The 19,481-nt window shown below is 48.4% G+C and overlaps 2 protein-coding genes across 5 annotated transcripts in view; one reads left to right on the forward strand and one right to left on the reverse strand.

The window, feature by feature from the left end:
• Positions 1-13,595, reverse strand: part of sesn1 (sestrin 1) — a 30,286-nt gene extending 16,691 nt beyond the window's left edge. For 2 of the 3 annotated variants that reach the window (XM_018730304.2, XM_018730302.2), the window contains exons 1-2: positions 13,545-13,595; positions 12,170-12,457 (exon numbers count right to left, since the gene is read on the reverse strand). In XM_018730304.2, the coding sequence (XP_018585820.1) occupies positions 12,170-12,457 (288 nt within the window). In that variant the 5' untranslated portion in view covers positions 13,545-13,595. Of the gene's footprint in view, positions 1-12,169; positions 12,458-13,254; positions 13,272-13,544 lie in introns of those variants that run through there. The other variant, XM_018730303.2, reaches the window with a different exon arrangement.
• An 890-nt stretch (positions 13,596-14,485) lies between these two features.
• On the forward strand, positions 14,486-19,481 carry cep57l1 (centrosomal protein 57, like 1). Of its 2 annotated transcripts, none has more exons than XM_018730306.2 (12): positions 14,486-14,619; positions 15,168-15,321; positions 15,991-16,161; positions 16,374-16,547; positions 16,761-16,882; positions 16,979-17,095; positions 17,299-17,376; positions 17,493-17,579; positions 17,767-17,847; positions 18,200-18,426; positions 18,602-18,746; positions 18,955-19,481. In XM_018730306.2, the coding sequence occupies exons 1-12, from the start codon at positions 14,596-14,598 to the stop codon at positions 19,183-19,185; spliced, it is 1,611 nt and encodes a 536-aa protein (XP_018585822.1). In that variant the 5' UTR covers positions 14,486-14,595; the 3' UTR covers positions 19,186-19,481. The 2 variants fall into 2 exon arrangements, with proteins under 2 accessions (XP_018585822.1, XP_018585823.1); XM_018730307.2 differs by having other exon boundaries at positions 16,377-16,547.

Raw genomic sequence — 19,481 nt, forward strand, 5'->3', positions numbered from 1 at the left:
TGTATTCATTTAGCAGATGCTTTTCTCCAAAGCGACGTACATCTCATAGAAAATACAATGTGTTCATTACATCAGCAGAAAGAGACACTTAGAGGCAGACGTGCGATTCTTAAGTGCACTTAGTTTGTTTCTTTCCAACATATGAACCAATGTTCATCACACAAGTAGCTGCATAAAACACACACACACACACACACACACACACACACACACACACACACACACAGTCTGAAACCGCTTGTCCCATACAGGGTCGCAGCAAACCGGAGCCTAACCCAGCAACACAGGGCATAAGGCTGGAGGGGACACACCCAGGACGGGACGCCAGTCCATCACAATGCACCCCAAGCAGGACTCGAACCCCAGACCCACCAGAGTGCAGGACCCAGTCAAACCCGCTGCACCATCGCACCCCTGCTGCATGAAACAACTAAAATATTAAAACTCATTAGAGAGATTCTGAAAAACAGACCCAATGTACAGATGGTAACTTTAAGTCACAGATTCCAGTTCCTGTTTAAGTTGCTGGATAGCACCCCCCCCCCCCCCCCCATCTCCCAGCAACAACACTTTTCCAAGCTACATTTATATAAGTTATTTACACTGATTTACCAATTTATACCGCAGGAGAATTTTTACTGTATCAGTTCAGGATAAGTACCTTCACAAAAGGTGTTACAGGAGGAGTGGGAGTCGAACCTGGGCCTTTCAACTAAAAGATGATAACTCTAGCCGTTCCGCCACATGCTGCCCTCAGCAACAGTTCTGCATCTCTCATCCCAGGTGATCTCACCATCTACTGCAATGACCTCACTGAAGGTATCAGCTCATTTGTGCACCAGGTGAGCGTTGGTTCCCATCACCCCATGTCCTTGGCCTTATTCCCCATCAGCACTGAGAAGTCTTTGTTGTGGAGCAGGCTCATATCTAAGCCACAAAACTGACAGGAGTGTATGCACAGGTGGAGGTGTGCGTGGGTCAAAGGCCTGGGGATCTTGCAGGTGCAGCACCCTCACAATTTGTCTTCCTGGATTTGAAGTTACGACATACTCGCTACAGCTCCTGATCAACAACAGCTGACACCTTGTTGCCCAAAGGTGCGGTAAATGAAACTATACGCACTCCGTGTGGCCCTCGGTGTTTGCTTCTTCCGGTTTGATTCTGCCTGGTGGACAGAAACTAGAAGAGCACACGGTCTCGAGACTCGAAGAAGGATAAGCCCACAATCGTTTCACAACCCAAGGTTTTACCCTCATTTTCTGGTGCATGTTGTGTTGGGTCGCAATGTCACCACCAATGTGCAGGTCCAGTTTCAAGGCCCTGGAGGTTCCATTACTATTTAGGTTGCAGTGCATCTACACAGTCAACATGACGATACTCTTCTCCCTCTCCAACTGACTAGAAGGCCAGGTTCAGACAACACTGGCAGCAATTAAAGTTTTAATGCTCTTGAGTTGGAGTCTAACAGCCTTGCTGAAGAGGATCATGCAGCATTTACTGGGTCTCCATGATGAACTTGTTCAAGCTCAGGCAAGGAGGACCAAAATCGCTAGTAGACCACAGTCTTGGTGTGGTCTTAAACTTGGACTAGAAAACTCAGGACATGCACTCCATGTGTGTTCAAGCATCAACAAAGCAACCACCGCCACCAACCCAACACACCAAAATTCAACTGCGGAAAAGTGTCTTGCTGAAAACTCCTAGAGGGGTCGCTATGGTAGTCAATCCCACCTTCGCTGCAGATCACATCTACGGTGTACCTGAACTATTGCTGAAACTCATACCATCCCTGCTGTTTCAGCCAGGGAAGTCTGTAGCTATTCGAGAGACGTCGTTGATATCTTAGTCTGTGTCCAGCGTGCTCCTTGCTTGCATTCTCCATTTTTGGAAGAAAGTTTACACTATGAGTCTCAGTGGTATCATACTTTCCATTCCTCTTGTGATTGACATGACCGTTGTACCAAGAATCTTCACTACCTTCAAAGTAATGTAGATGCCCCTCCACTAAGTGTACCTTCTAGTACCGTCCTCCACCATTTGGTTTGGTCTTCATGTTGACACCTGTGCTCTGAATTCCCTTCCGACCTGTGGAACCCTAGCGAAACACGTTTACTTCATGTGAAAAAACCTAAGATTTATTGCACACAGGTGGAATCCACGTACCCTAAGAACTCAGAGAGGGACGGGCAAGAAGACGATTCGCGACGTATGAGACTTCGAGGCTGAAATTCAAAACGCGAAGAAGTTCAAGCACGCTGAATGGACCCCCTAGGCACTCCTTCCATAAAAATCCATCAAAAACATCTCCGCTGTGTTTTGAACTCAAGGAAAAAGGCTGGCCTCCTCTAATGAATGATGACTGACCTGAGGCAGAAGGAAAGTCTTGCAACATGTTCCCCGCTGAGATAGAGCGTGACACCACAGCCCTGAACACTGCCATCGCTAGAATGGAAACTGGAGAACCGGAGAGCTTTTTCTCATGAGCTCACATGCCGACATGGCTCAGGAAGGCGATGCGAGATCCAAGCGCTCCTTCCTGCGGAGCGCGTTAGGTCATCGGTACACAGCGTTCTGTTTTTGCGCGCTCCACCCCTCCGGCGAACTTTTCACCTGCTCAGCGAGAGCGAAGACCCTGGGCAGCCGTCTTGCTGTGACCCCTGCCCTCCCCTCCGGCTGCGGCTGTTGGTGCCGGGGGTGGGTGAGCCGTCTCGCCTCTGCTTTCTAGACATCTCTCCTCCAAAGCCCGTCACCTCCACAAACCACAGACGCCTCCGCCGTCTCTGTGCTTCGACAAAATCGCGGTAAAAGCAGCACTGGCTCTGGACTTTAACCTGACTAAGCACTTCATTTACACATACTTTGAAGATGCATCTCTTCCAGTCAGCTTACAGTATGACATCTAACCCATTTATACACTTGTATTGCACTGACATTTATTTACCGACCTTAAAACATGAGCTTCGTGCAACAATTTACTTGCAACGATTCACCCGTTTGTACAGCAGGGTGATTTTTATGGTATCAAGTCAGGGTAAGGAGCCTGATCATGGGAACTATAGCAGGAGTGGAGTTAAAACCCGGTTCCTTAACCACATTAACACATGTACAGAGAGGTTGTCATGGAGACCTGGGTTATTCTGCATTTATTCAAGTTACTGAGCTCATGTGACTCTGTAACCTAACCTGTACGAACAGGTAATGTGATAACAGGTTCTGTGATAAACATACAAAGGAGGCATACACCAAAATCGCTAAGGTTCAGTAGTGTGCGAGAGGCGGTCTTTTCCTCCCTGGAGGCCTCGAGGGGAGGGGGTCGAGTCCGGGAAACGGACACAGTTGCGTCGGGTCGGATTTACTTCGTGCCGCGAAAAAGGGACCCCGAACTTGACATATATTCTGTCTCCATCAGAATTAAACGTCAGTGGACGGAATACAATACCACATTTAAAATTATTCATTTGTTAGGCTCCTTAGGATGATTTAACGATTTGGGCCGAGATCGGCGGTCATCCCTCGGCCGCTCCCCATCGACCCGGTCCAAATCCCTCGGGAGGACGGGAAACCCCAACGCAATAGCGGAGGCAGGCAGTTGAGGGTCACGGGCAAGGTGAGATCCCCGGGTCTCTTGGTTTCCCCGACCATCCATCGGCCCGTCACACCCCCCCCCCCCATCCCCCACCCCCTATCCGAGCCACCTCAGCACTTCTGTGTTTTTACAGGAAAGACGCAGACAGCTGCTCGATACAACAATAGCGCATTCGTCAGAGCCAGCGAGCCATGGCGAGAGTGTGTGCGTGCGTGTATGTGAGAGCGTGTGTGATGGCATAAGGATAAATGTACAGGTTCATCTGTGTGCGTTTCAGTGCACTCAAACATGTATGCACATGCCCGTGTAGGTGCAGGTGCTGCATATGGGTTTGCATGTCGGGGTGTCTACACTTCTGTGTGTATATACACACGTGTTTGCGTGTGCGTGTGTGCATGCATCGCTGCACGTGCAGTTCTGTGTGCCTGCGAAAGTGCTGGGACTTCCCCTCAGGGGGCAATGTAACCTTTTACCCACAAGCCCCCACTTCCTCTGGAAGGTAGGCCTGAGCTCAGCTGTACTGCCGCTCCCACGCTCTCTGCTCACACTTCAGCGCTGCACCGTATCAGCGTGGCGAGGACCCCATGGAACGAATCCCGCCTCTCCGTCACCGGCGGGACGCAACCTTCGCTCAGAAAGACACTGTCGTGGATGATTAACACCCCACTGAAAGAAGCGCGGGCAACTGACAGGCACCCAGAGAGCGGGGCGCTCTGGTTACCGAGATCAGCGAGAGAGTGCGTGCTGCAAGCTGAGCATGTCTCCGTGAGACCAAGAGCTGCGACTGTCCAAGAGCGGAGCTATCGGAGCCGCTGTCTTACCGAAGCAGGCAGTCAATCCTGCGGCGGACAGACAGCCATCAGGACCCGAACTGGCATTTCACATGGTTACATCTCCCGCAGCAAACTGATCAGCAATTGCACGGGCCGCTTCTTCACCGCAGAGCTCGTTTTCCCTGTCGTAATCGAGTGCCGACACCTCCGCACCCCCACGCATGACGCTCCCTCCACCACCTGCGCCAACAGCGCAGACCGTCTCTCCGTGGAGGTTGCGGCCCACCTGCAGGTATTGCATTCGGGGCGAGCGGAACAGATGGGGACCGAGCTCATCGCCTTCCATGCCAGCAAGCGAGAGTATGCACAGGATGTCGGTGATCGTTTACTCATGTCTGGGACCGACACCCCTGCAGACTCCCGTTGTGGGGCAAATCACAAACCGAACTCCGGCATCAAACCATTTGCGCCAAGATCGCTCCCGGTTTGCCGTCTCCTTCAGGGGCCTGCAGGGTGTGTGTGTGTGTGTGGGGGGGGCCTTCTTCAGCGTCGTAAACAGTGAGGACCTTCTGACCGCACCAAACTGCAGCAGCAGGCCGCACTCCTGTAAATAACAGCAGTCAAACACGTCCGCCATAAATAACGCTGAATAAAGGGCCCACTCCTCCTCCCAGAGCAGCGCAAACAAACAGCTCTGTTTCCTAGAAGTTCTGAAATGCCTCCAGTGGACGTTTTCCAGAGCCGAGTCCCCCCCTCCCCCGCAGCCCCTCCAACACCCCAAGCTGCTGCCAAAACAACATCCCACCCATTCCCCCGCTCTGCTGCAAGCCATGTTCTCTTCACAGGGCCCTCGACTCGCAACACAAACAGATTCCAGAGGTGTGTCTCCTCCCAGCCAATCAGATCCCAGGAGCTTGGCCACGCCGGCCAATGGGAGCGGTCGGGAGGCAAGCCCCCCCACACGAAAGGGAGGTTGTTGTTCTGCTGTTTCTGCACGTTCTTGACAGTGATGGACGATTGCGGGGGAAGGTCAGCTGCTTTAGCGTGCGGCTCGCTAACCAACGGAGGGGGCCGATGGCCCGTAACGCTCTCGTAGCGAGGAACACCTGGCCTCCGCATCGCGGCGAAGTCGACAGGCTCCCCGCATCGATAAAAAGTGCACTCGAAGATAACGACTTCTCTCCAGCGTGACCTCCGTCGCGATATTATTTTTGCATCCCGTACAACCGTCCATATAATTTACTTTACACCTCAAAAATGTACAGAAATATAAAATAACATTCCAGAATGGCTTTGCCTGGAACACTAAATTGAACCCGAATTCCTGGTATTCTAGAAACTTCTGAAGAAAAAAAAATTCTGGACATCCCGGCCATTTCCAAGGCTGCTGTTGCACCCTTAAGAAAAGCACTGAACCCGAACCACTGAAAACTCTATTATAGCGGCAATTTTTACTTCAGATTTACACGACTCCATTCTCCAAGGTGACATCTGCATGCTACGCTACTTACGCTGATCCACCCATTTATGCAGCAGGGTCATTTTTACAGCATCGATTCAGGATTAAGAACCTCGATCAAGGATGCTGCAACAGAAGAGGGGATTGGAACCCTGGTCCTTCAACTGCAAGTCAAAAGCTGTAATCACTGCACTACCTGCTGCCCGCAAACTCAATTAAATATCTTTGTCGCTGTTATTATTAAACATATGTTATCAATATTAAGAAAGCTTCAGAAAAAAACATGTTTAAAAATAAAAAAAACTACGTGGGGAAAACTGTTACACTGAGATCAAGCTCCACTTTGCAGCAGCCAGTCAACATTTTCATAATCTATCCAAGACAAAAGCGGTAGCGTTCCGCCCAGACCGTCGTTTTATACCGAACCGATAGTAGCATCGCTGTGTTGCCATGGAGATACGGGTAAGTCGTCAAACAGCCCACCTGTAGCTGGGTCTGGGTACCGTCCTGTAGGCGCCTTCGCTCTCCGGTCAGTACCCTAAAGGCCAACACAGGGACACAGACATGACGGGGTGCTTTCTGTGACCATTATGTCCCCCCGCCACCCTACCCCACCCAGGCCGTCCGCATGACTGGCACGGTGCCGTGACCCGGCTCCTGATGGTGCGAGCGGCTAAAGAATACAGGAGGACTAGAAGGCGAGGCCACCCAGCGATGTCCGCCGGGTCTTTCGAAAAGAGGTGGGCGGTACAAGGAGCGCTGGGGTACCAGTGTCGTTGCTCCTGCTTCTTCTGCCCTTTATCAGATCAAAGCAGCCGACGGCATTTCGCACACCTCCCCGCGAGTCCGTGTCCCTGGGACCGCTCTCGATGATCTTAGAACAGAGCGATTTAGCGTTACAAACCATCGTCGAGGACGTTCACAGGGTCACGCGACACCGCTCTCCGCGCCACAGGAACAGCTTCGCCGTCATTTACCGGGAGAAGAGGAGCCGCGCTTCTCCGCAGTCGAGAGGAAGGTTTATTGCGCAACGCTCTGGGTTTGCAATAAGGGGCTGCGTTATTTACGAAGGCGCCGGAGCCCTCGCAGCGCGAGCGCGTGGCGTCTCTCCCAGGAGCGCGGAGGAATGCGAGGAGCCTCGCGCCCCGCTGGGCCGGCAGCGGACGGCCGGGGTGGGAACCGGGGAGGAACGCTGGCAGGCGGAACACACTGAGGCCCTTTGTCCTCCAGTTCACGCTTGTTTATGTTCCACATTAATGTACAGACTGTTCTCACTCCGCGCCGCCAGCTGCATACCGGTCCACCGAAGGACCGCGTCCACAACACGGGGACAACCGACTGGTCGGAGAAAAGACAATATCTAAACAATGGGGACAGCCAACGTGTCCAACAAAGGACTGTCCGAAGAATGGGGCCATCAAACCGGTCCAATAAAAGACTGTGTCCACAGCATGGGGACAACCGACCAGTCTGACAAAAGACAACACCTAAAGCATTGGGACAACAAACGAGTCCAAAAATGGACTGTGTCCACCGCATGGGGTCAATCAACCGATTTGACAGAGGACGTCGTCTACAAAACAAGAACAAACGAATGGTCCGGCGAGGTGTGAATGCACAGCATGGGAACAGCTAACCACACCAACAAAGGACTGCGTCCACAGAAGAGACAACCAGATGATCCAACAAAGAATTATGTCTACAGAAGAGGGACAACCAACTATAAAAGTATGGACTGTGCCCACAGCATGGGGACAATCAAGCGGTCTGGCAAAAAGACTACGTCTAAAGCACAGGGATAACTAGCCAGTACAACAAAGGACTGTGTCCACAGAACGTGGACGGCAGACCAGTCCAAGAAAAGCCTGAATATACTGTACATCAGTGGGACAACCAATTGGTGAGATGAAGAGCTGAATCTATATCAGCTCCAATGCAGTTAAAATGAGTGGTAGAATAGAGTTTGTGTGTGTGTGTGTGTGAGTGAGTCCATCTGGCCGAGGTCTCTGTTACAAAGCCATGACCCTCAGCCATTAGTGCGAATGAACAACGAGGGGACGATCAGTGGTGTGTCCTGCAGTGGCGGTGCTGTAGGAAGAGGACCGCTCGCTGAAGGACACACAGCACAGTTGGAGACATATTTCAGTCCCACGTCTATTTCTGGACATCACTGACCACCAGAAAGAGGACTTCTGCTTTTCGTATTTTTAGAAAACAGACAAGACAGTTAGAAAGGGGAACTCGGCCATTTCCTCAAACACACACGCGCGTCTCCAACGGCGCACGCGTGCGGCTCGGCCGGCGACGCACGTGCGGCGTGACGCTCCGGCCATGGCGGAGGGGAGCGGGCACCGCGGCCAAATCCTCCGAACTGCACGCTCGACACCGCACGTTGGGATGGAATCCATCACCGAGCGACCGCGAGATCGACTCCTGGGATCGAGATCGAGGAGCTCCGCCCACCACGTTGCGTGTCCAGGAGTGGACGAGAGGAAACGGCGCCGTTCACTCGCACCTCAGACCCTCATGCGGAGATGACCATGAGGAACTTCACAGCTTCTGCAATGGGGGGGGGGAGATAAAGGTTTGCAGAGACACACCACAAGTCTCCCCCCCCCCGATCTCAAATACCTCGAAAACACACCCACCTTTCTTCCACGTAACGGCCGTTTAATTGCTCTGTTTATTAGCTTGGCAGATGCTCTCGTCCAGAATGGTTTACATAAAACTTTATTTTTATAGCTACGTGTTTACAAAGGTGATTCAGTTTGATGGGGGAGGGGCGGGGGGGGGGGCACTCCTGGGAAAAGAAAAAGCAGCTCCTGATCAGGAGTTGGGTTCTGAGCCATGTGATTCTCTAACAGCCTTGTGCTTACTAATATGGGACCTATCCTTATCTACTTCACACACTCACACACACACACACACACACACACACAGGGTACAGGAAACACCTATCGCCAACTCCACCCACCTCCGCTGCACCGATTTTCACAAAGTCCTGCCAGAACAGAACCGCATGAGCCATGAACCAGGCCCCATTTCGGTTGCCCTAGACCCTATACCGGTCACGGCCCGGTGCCGCTGGAACGATCCCGGAGGGACGCCACGCAGTTTGCTCGGCAATTTGATCAGGTGCGATCCCGAGCGCACGCTCGCAATCTTTCACTGCCCGCGCGTCGACTTTCAGCTGTCCGCAGCGACACACGGTTCACCGCAGTTTACCGTGGTTCACCGGGGTTCAACACAGTTCACCAGCGCAATTAAGGAGCGCTTGGAAAATTTCCAGTGACTCCACTTGTCACTCGAGGACTTTAAGTGAAGCTCTAGCGCCCCCTGTGTCTCAAATGCAGTACTGCAGACAATTAAATTGTTCACAATTAATCAGTTAAAGCAGCAAATTCAACTTCCTGATTCTCCAATGCAGAAATCACATACAACAAAACCAAATTAAAAATATTCTATAGTTATGCCGTTTACTAACTGGCGTTAAAATGGTAGTTTCCAACTGGGGGGGGAAAAAAAAAAAATTAATAATCATTATTTTTTCATTCATCTGAATCCTTTTCGTCAAGTAGAATTACAATGTCAGGTTTGTGCACTAAACTATTTACACTGATTTATCCAATTGTACAGCTTGGTAATTTTTACTGTATCAATTCAGGGTAAGACGAAGGTCACTGGCTGAAATCTCAGCCGTAATACCCTTGTGCAAGGTACTTACCCTAAAGTACTCCGGTAAAATTACGCAGCTGTATAAATGGGTAAATGTCAATTGTAAGAAGCACAACACTAAACAGCTTTGGAGAAAATGATGAGCTAAATGAATAAACGGAGGGATGGTCTTCATTTCATTCAAGCCTTAAGCTCCATCAGCTGTTCAGGAAATGCTGAGGGGTAGAGAATCGGAGAGGAGCGAGGAGTGAAACTCGGTGTAATAGCATCTCGACTGAAATGGAGAGTGGAAAAACCCACGACGCTCCATCGAGGCGTGAAGAGTTATTACCGGAACTGGCAGGCAGACGGCTGAAGAACGACACGAAACAAACACCGCGGGGGGTTCGGCCACAGAGGTGCGAGAGACAGCTGTGCTCATGAGCCGCGCGTGCCAAAACAGCCAGGTAAATACTATGGAATGTACCATAACACAGCCAACATGCGCAGAAGCGGGGCATCCTGATGCCCCCCAGGGGTAGTGACCCCAGAGAAGGTGTCCAGGCCTTTCACAAACCTCCCAATCGTCCAAACTGGAAAAATTACCCAGGGCAGCAACTGCGTAAATCACCGTAAGATTAGCGTACAGACCTCACGCTGACAGACATGCCTTTGTGCAGCTGAAGAACCCGGGTTCGAATCCCACCTGCTGCTGTAGCACCCTTGAGTAAGGGGTTTGCCCCGAACTACTCCTGTAAAAACTACCCTGTTGTGCGAATGGAGAAAATCATTCTAAGTCGCTCTGAAGGAAAACGTCACCTAAAAGGATGACTAAATAACCGTTTTCGGGGGTCGTGCCTGCAGATCAAGGGCCCAGTCTACTGAGAAACACTTTCCAGGATCGATCACGTCCTGCTTCAGAGAAGTAGTCCAGATTTTGTGCAATTCTGCAAAAAAAGAAAAAAAAAAAAAGCATCGCAGAGCAGCAACGATCACTGCACCGCAAGTGTGTCGCTACCAGCCGGGGCATTAAGACGTGGACCGGAGCGTCTCGGTGGACACGTTTCCAGACCCTTAACCACGGTGCGCCGCGCTTTTACACCATACAGGTGAAGCACAAAATCAAGATTCGGCTGAAAAGACTGAAAACAAATAAAAGCCTCCTTGGAAAATCAATATAAGCTGGTACGGCAGGTGCCAAACTGCTGCGACACGGAGCATCTCGGTGGTCCATGTTCCCGCAACTCCATGTGCGCCACCCGGATTCAAGGAACGCGTGTTTGTTTTGAAGCCCCGCCGATTCCCCTTTCGGAACGGATTCCATCGAGCTGGACCAGACCCGAGAGACGGCGACGGCCAATTCCGAGTACGAGCTAATTTTACATTAACATTACTATTATTAACCTGCTCGGAAGACACGCTATCCGGGTGACTTTTGTAACCTGGCAATCAGGACAAGCTGGACAGAACTTCAGGGAGGTCACCTCTCCAGGGTACAACAGCAGCGCTGAGGAATGGCTAGGTACCACATGGAGATCTTTCCACTGGACCTACAAGATATATGAGCAGGTATACGAGTCTGCCACTTCGACCTGACAAGCCCCTCCCACTTCCACAAGCCCCTCCCACAAATCAGAGATTTGTCATTAAAACAAAATTCAATGTACGGTGTGAAATGTGCCAACACTCCCATAAAACATCAATAAAAGAAACGCAAAAGTGAGCGACGTGCGGCAGGAAGTCGGCAGGAGGCTGTCTGGTTTCTTAAGAGGGTGATTTTTGCAGAGGCGGGCAGTGGCTGAGAAGCAAATCTGCGGCGGCTTGAACAAACTGAGGTGCCGTTTAGAGAGTTAACGCTGTGGTAAATCTGCACGAGCAGATACGATCACAGCGACCACGCGTGCACGGTTGTCACACAGGCTGGCAAACATTGTGGACATCATATCACTCCTCCCCTTTTCGAACAGACAGCAATTATTCTTGTGTGGTATTTGAAATATAAATATGAAACTGATTTGCTGTAGGGGGTGCGGTGGCGCAGCAGGTTTGACCGGGTCCTGCTCTCCGGTGGGTCTGGGGTTCGAGTCCTGCTTGGGGTGCCTTGTGACAGACTAGCGTCCCGTCCTGGGTGTGCCCCTCCCCCTCTGGCCTTGCACCCCCTGTTGCTGGAATAGGCTCCGGTTCGCCGCGACCCTGCTTAGGATAAGGGGTTTCAGACAGTGTGTGTGTGTGTGTGATTTGCTGTTTGAAAAAAACAGTGTGGTCACCGAAGTGAAGCTCTAAGAAGCAACTTGTCTCAAATAAACAGAACTGATTCTTGAACAGATGTGTGAATTTGGGATGACGACAGGAAGTATCACGATTAATGTATGAGAACAAACCTGCAGGACACACACACACACACACACACACACACACACACACACACACACACACACACACACACAAAGCAGTGTTCTTAGTACATGTTTCTGGCTCTGCTTTCATTTTGAAGTGCCAGAAATACGAAACCCTAACAGCACATTTTCTTTGCTGCCTTTCGAAGACAGTCTCGTCACTGGCTGTGGTCTTAGTAGCGCCATGAACCCCATGAAAAATGTGCAAAGCAGAGAAATGTGTTTAAAACAAAAACAACATTACAGTCTCCTGGCACCAGACGGGGCTCCAGATCCGGCAACCCCCCCAGGGTCCTCGTACCTGGATGCTCTGCAGGGTGCCCGCACACTTCTCCCTGACATCAGCATGCGGGCACCTCTGGGACAGCATGAGCAGTCGGGCCAGCATGTGGTTGAGGTCACTCGGGCAGGTGCCGGCGGCACCAGGAGACGACGGGTTCTCCTGCGCGGGTCCGGTGTTCTGCACCCTCCTCATCACCTCCTGCCGAATGTTCTCCATGGCCGCCTCCCTGGACACGGGGTCACGGCTACCCAGCGCTTCCCAGCTGCCCTCCGAGTCCTCGACGTCCATCCTGCAGTCAGCCTTCATCTCCAGGGTGAGACGCAGACGATGTCACAACAGCGAAGTGTTTACAGATCATCACAGCTGACACTGACTGGAGTACCCTGGATCAAGGTACTTACCCTGAATTGGTACAGTAAAAATATCCTAGCAGTACATTTACGCATTTAGCTGACGCTTTTCTCCAAAGCCTCTTTGAATGTTAAGGTTACAATTATTACAGCGACAAGCTTACAATTATTGACCTATTTAGACAGCTGGGTAATTTTACCAGAGCAATTTAGAGTAAGTGCCTTGCTCAAGGGTACTAGAGCAGGAGGTGGGCATCAAACCTGCAACCTTTGGATCCAAAGGCAGTAGTTCTAACCACTACAATAGAAGCAGCCCCTGGAACAAATGGGTAAATCAGCATAAACAGCTTAATGAACAAATCACTGCAGATCACTTTAGGAAAAAAAAGTGTCAGATACTACAATAATAGAACCAGTAAATTCTCTGAAATTTACATTTATTTATTTAGCTAAAGCTTTTCTCCAAAGACACTTACAATGTTAAACTACAGTGATTTACCCTTTATGTCATATTTCATAGCAGTTACATTGTGAGGTTGGCTGGGGACTCAAATTCCTGCTCGTCAAACGCTCATCCCTTAGCAGCACAATTCAAATACCTTAATAAATACTATACCCTCAATGATCACAATCATCCAATTAAACACCGCCTTGAAAAAAAAAAGGCCCGTTTATGTAATAAATATCATTTTGACTCTGTTAACATTAAATAACAGAATTTAGTAAAAACAAGGAATAATTAATACAATGTACCTGTTCTGCTTGGTTCAGAAATTCCACCTTGACATGCAGGCGATAAGATTTTTAAAAAAGGAAAATAATTAATTTCCCACAGCTTAAACATTACATAACTGAATTAAAATGGGATTCGGTGTTTATGTAAATAACCCTGTTCACTCACTTAGCTGTCATTTCTAACAGTTATTAAACTTCACTCCAACACAGCCTGTTTAAATACCGGCACTGAGCCTATTTCGGGGTTTAAATATATACCAGATGTATAAAATTCTAGGTAAGACACACAAAACCCAATATTCACTCACTTAATCCATTTCACACCGCGAAAGAGCCGAGAGCCCCGTCTCTGCAACTGCTAGAAAAAAAAGAAAAAAAAAAAAAAAAAAAAAAAAAACAGAGCCATTCGTTTCACAGCTGGTGGGATAAATATGTGACTGACGGCTTGGACGCCCTATGAATCGTAAGAAAATCCAGGGAAGGCGGGTATTCAGCGCTAATAAACCAATGAAAATTAAACGGAGGCGTGTTCCCCGCCTGTCACAAGGACTAATGGGAGTTATAGTATCACGCTTGTTATTTTGCGCCTTGGGAACCACAGTGAGGTGTTGCATAAAAACTACACTTCCATAAAACCAATGCGGATTAAATTGTCGCTTGTTTATCTGAAAACATCTTTTTACGGACTGTAGGCTGTTATACTGTGATAGTTTTAAGTTCATCTTTATGTAACGCACTAACATAAGTTTAAAAATAAAAAATACTTTTGTAACACACGTGAATCATTATTTGTTATTTTAAAGAAAGTAGCCAAATTCCAAAATGCATCAAAAGTTATTTAACATTTCTTAACATGCTCAATAAAAGTTTCACTCGTTTTATAGAATATGTATTACTTATATATTTATTTTTAAAAATAAGATCTTCACTGTTTATTTGGTCGAGAATACAGTGTTAGAAGCTAGAGCTGACAGGCGAATTGTGAAAACGGCAATGTGGGAAATTTAAACCCCGGGAACAACTGAGGGAAAGCAGATCAACATTATCACAGTATTATATGAACAAATTTTTAAACTGTGTGTATATATTAAACCACCGTAATAAGATCAGAAAAATACGCATTGTGCGTTAAATGACAAATGCTCGAAATCTCGTTGAGCGGTGGAACCTTGGAGATGGAGACCGGTGCCCGGACGGATGTTTAAAACTGAGACACACACGTGCCCAACGGAATTGGGGAGGAGGGAAATTTAAAGGTGTAACACACCTAACGACTGTCCGACAGCAATAGAAACATAGATAATTATACTTGTAATTACAACTTTTTTTTTTTCTTTTTTTCCTGCCGAAGGGTACATAATGGAGCTCTGGGAGGATGATGAGGTTGGTTAAAAGAATATAGATATTTTCAATTGAATTTATGAAATTACTTTTAACAAACAAGTTCACTTGAGTTGACAGTCAGTCAGTGTTAATCTTACAATGACAAACTCATAACATAAGTTTAGTTGAATTTAAACTGGTTTTTTGTACACGTCACGTACGCTAATCCTGTGTATATAATTAGTTTACATCTCCAGTCTCATTTTTACTCTTTCCCACGTTCACAAGGAATCGTTATATTCATATTGGATCATAACTGAACTTTCCTCCAATTCAAATTGACTGCATTCATTGTTTTTAACCTTCATTCAGGCTTTTGTTTAAGCACCTTGTGTTACACAGTTATCTTTACAGTTATTCTGCCATTTATAAAGTTGGTTAATTCTGCTGTTTCCAGGCAGAGTAAGTACCTTAACCCAGTAGGAGGTGGGATTCACACCCATCTCCTTTAGGTTACAAGGTAATGGCCTTAACCACTGCACCACCTTTTGTGTGATTAAGTGTAATGTGTTTAGTATGACAGTGCCGGGGTTCTTTCCTCCTTTTAGAGTCTCAGTTTGGGATCCCCCTTCAAAAACAGCTACTTGGGAAGTTTCCACCTGCTTCCGTCGCTGGCCAAAGAGTCCCCCGCACGCAAAGACACAAAGCTTCCCAAAGTCCATTTTCAGTCATGTCCACTGACACCTGACCCTCACAGCAAAGGTAAATTGTGCCACTTGGAGCTACTAGCTCACGATCCTTGGGTCTCAGTTGTCAAGTTACATTTATTAGCAAATCATTATGTTTATTCTGTGAATAAATTTAGATCAGCTTTTGCTTTAGACCCTAAATGTGTTTTCTTGTGTTTTTGTCTAAACTGATTTTCCCAGTTTATGCATACTCTAAGTCATACTAAGAGGCCATGACCCTTGGGTGATGTGATAAAGGTTCCTGCTTATAGTGTGGAAAGTCACCGTTTGATTCTCAGTGAAGGCTCTTCGCAGCAGAGCAACAGCATTGGTGTGAGGATTGGGATATGAAGACATGTTTGGCAACCCACTAGTGGGTGATAAGACCAAATGGTATTTCTGTAGTATTTCCTGTTTTCCTTGGCTGTTGTAGAAGCTTCAGTGAGAAGTCATGACATATCGGCGATGCTGTTAGGATCTGTGACAGGATCAAGGTTTAATTCTCCAAAGGAAGTTATTACAAAATGTTATCCGTACCTTTTTCGGAGGTACAACATGGACTTGAACTATCAACCTTCAGGTTCTGAGTCCATGTCTTCAACTGTTGTGGATTTGCATGATTTCACCGGGGTAAATATGCCTAGCCCTTTTTACTGGATATTTGTTGTGGTAAATTTACTGTGGATTGTCTTCACTCCAACAGCAGTGATAGCAGCTCTGAAGTCCCTCCAGGAGAAGATGCATCGAGTGGGGCTGGAGAAAGTCCAGGCAGAGCAGAACGCGAGGCAAAACTCACTGGGCACTGAAAAATACAGGAGCTCCCTTGGTCTGGAACGGATCAGCACCACAGAGCAGGCGAGCACAACGAACCAAGGTGACATCGCTGCTGTTGTCAAAGTAAAATCCGTTAATTGTAACAGTTCGTAATAATTAAAATAACACTTACTCCAGTCCAGTTGGATCATTATATGCCTAAAGACTCAACTATGACACTGATTTCACCAGGATAAATATCATTAATTAATGAATGCCCTTTTTGCTGGATTTTTGTTGCGGTATAACTGCTGTGGGTCGTTTTCACTCCAGCAGCAGTGATAGCAGCACTGAAATCCCTCCAGGAGAAGATGCGTCGACTGGAGTTGGAGAAAGTCCAGGCAGAGCAGAACATGAAGCAGATCTCGCAGGCCGCTCAGCGGTACAGGAGCTCCGGTGATCCAGAAGGGAACAGCACCACAGAGGAGGCGAGCGCAACGAACCAAGGTGACCCCACTTCTGTTCTCAAAGTAAAATCCACTTCAGTTTAATTGTGATGGTTTAAAACAACTGAAATTGTTCTGAATCTTCATTCCTGTCGTATCTGAATGACTTTACTACGATGGTGTAAACCGTGGTGTAATGTGGAATAGAGACACTGCTGTGTGTTCTTGCATAGATTCTCTGAGTTTCACTCCACACTTTGCCCCATGCTTTTAGAGCTTGTATGTCAGTTGCAGTCCACAGAAGCTCGCTGTGCTCTTCTGGAGAAGCAGCTGGACTACATGAGGAAAATGGTGGAGATGGCTGAACAGGACAAAAGGTCCACAGAGGAGAAACAGGTGTTGTTTGTTTGCCGTGGGCCTCAAGTGTGTTTCACACTTTCAACGAGGTTGGAAAAATGACCGGTGTGTACTCTTTCTCTTCCTCGTAAAAAGGCTTCTCTGCACAGGGAGAAGCTGAAGGACCACGCAGACATCTGCTCCAAGCTGCAGAAGGTGGAGAAGCTGGAAAGGGAGTGCCTGAAGTTCACCAGCAGCCAGTCTGAGGCTGAGGTACTATTTCTATCCTGTGGTATTTCCTCCGACTTAGGATTTGGTCTTGAAAGAGAGGAATGAAGGCGGCCTCCTGCCATTCTGTCAGGGGGAGCAGACAGCTGAGATTCTCGTCCCACAAAACTGGATATATCCTCCATGAGGGTGGAGATATCACCCTGTGGGCCTGTGTGTTTTTCTTTTTTTTTTTCTTTTTTTTACAGAAGAAGATTGAGCTCCTGGAGCAGAAGCTGCACAAAGAGGAGCAGGAGCGCAAGCTGGTGCAGGAGAAAACCGCTGAGGTCAGTTTCCTTCTTCCACCAGCTAACATCCCTGGTTTTTCCCATCAGGGTTCCACTGTGTCACGGACACCACTTCCTGTCACGTGTTCTCATTTGTTTGCCAATTCTTGCTCCAGTTGCAGAGAGAAGTGGAAGAAGACCTCCTCCTCTGTTCCTCTGCCCCTGCAGGTGGTCAGCAGAGAAAGAAGACAAAGGCTGTGAGGGTATGGACTGATGTGCTCCTCAGGGTGGAAGGGTTGACAACATGTCAGAGTTCACATCTGCCTCAACAATGTTTGATTTGGAGCAACGTATCAGGGACAAAGTTGAAATTCTCTGTTTGGTACCATATCCACATTTTAATTTATGCTTATATACAGAGTTTTTTTTAATATATAAATTAATATTCAGAAAACAGCCACAGTAAGAAGTGTCTCCCTGGGGTCTCCGTGTGTCTCCAGAGCCAAGCAGCTGCCCTTTGTGGCAGGAATGGTGAGTGTTCCTTTTGTCGCTGCTGCACGTTGTGACGTCTCGGAACCGTAACGGCCGACCTGCAGTGGGTCAGAGAGCCACAATGGCCTCGGTTCCTCCCCGCCCCACATGTAAGGAGCTTCCACTGCAATTAATTTATCCCACTTTGGACCCTTAAAGATCCCATTTTCACACTTGCATCCTTTATATTCTTCTTACATACCTGGATACTTTGCCAAATATATTCCCATGAAAATTCTAGTGTTTTCTCAGTGGTTCCACAGCACGAGCTCAATGGAGGTTGTGCCCCAAGGGTGGTGGTGATTGTGATGATGGTAATGTCAGTCCTCACCCCCTCCCGCCCCTTCCCCAGTCCACCAGTCCCAGCCACTCAGTGCACGCCAACATTCAGAGCGTCCTGCACATGATGAAACACCGTGGTCCTCAGCCATGGGGCCGGTCACATGCCCACCTGAGGCCTGTGGCAAAGCTGAGCCCAAGAGCCTGTGGGACCCTGTCATCCAGTCAGGGAATCCCAGCCCTGGGCAGCCTGGGTGACCTGCTGCTGGAACTGCAGGAGGAACTGGAGGAAATGAGCTTGTGAGTGTTTCAGCTATTTCTTGTTTACAGATAACACACTTGGAGTGGACTGATACACTCCAATCTTAATCTTCACATATAAGAGGTACACTAAAAAAACAAAACTCCTTTTTGAGTTTTGTTATGGATGCATACTTGAGTGGTCTATATATATATATGCGTGTGTGTGAGACAGAGAGCACCAGGAGCTCATGAAGCAGATCGAGGAGACTCGTAAGTGTGAGCTGCGCGAGGACCTGGAGCGCGAGCTGGATTGCCTGGTGCAGCGGATGGAAGAGAAGGGTGCGCAGATCTCCCAGCTCAGGAAACACCAGCTGGCAGTGAGTTCGCACCTGAAAAATGTTGCATATCTGCTCTGTTCCTTAAGCACCACTCCACTGCTCGGTGACATTTTGGTGCTTTGAGTTAAAGGACTCTTCGTCCCCTAAAGAAGCTCTCACTGTGGTAGAAACAAACAGACTCTGCATTTTTCCGGTGCAACCATCTCCACAAAAACACCTTACTGCCTCTTTCTATCTCCTGTGGCAGGTGGAGAGGCTGAAACAGAGAGCCCAGATGCCAAAGAGTCGTACCGCCAGGATCAACAGCGGGACGGGAAGTAAGAGAAGGAGCATGAGACCTCTGTTGTCCTCTCCAGAGAGCAACAGGTCCCCATCTAAGCCCCCCAGCCAGGGGAACCAGAGCAGTGTACGTGGGCCCAAAGGGGTACAGAGGCTGAAGACCAATCTGGACATAGAGGCTGTCCAATGGGAAGTCTAGCCACCCCCCCCCCGTTCTCATCATTGGCCTGTGGGGGTCTGAGCCACGCCCACTCAATTTCACCTTAGGCCAATAAGAGGGTTAACGACATCCCTTAAAATTAACCTTAGACTAATGGAATACCAGCCCCACCCCCAGAGCATCACTATGGGTCAACAACCAGCGACTCAGGACAGTAAAACATACTGGTATTCCTATAATGCCTTCAAGTCACAATTAAACTTTTTAATGTAGGGTGGAATTCCATCCAGGCATATGTAATTTTTTTTTTTTTTTTTAAAAGTCCTTGACTTCTC

This window comes from Scleropages formosus, chromosome 1 (genome assembly GCF_900964775.1).
Source record: "Scleropages formosus chromosome 1, fSclFor1.1, whole genome shotgun sequence".
Lineage (NCBI taxonomy): Eukaryota > Metazoa > Chordata > Actinopteri > Osteoglossiformes > Osteoglossidae > Scleropages > Scleropages formosus.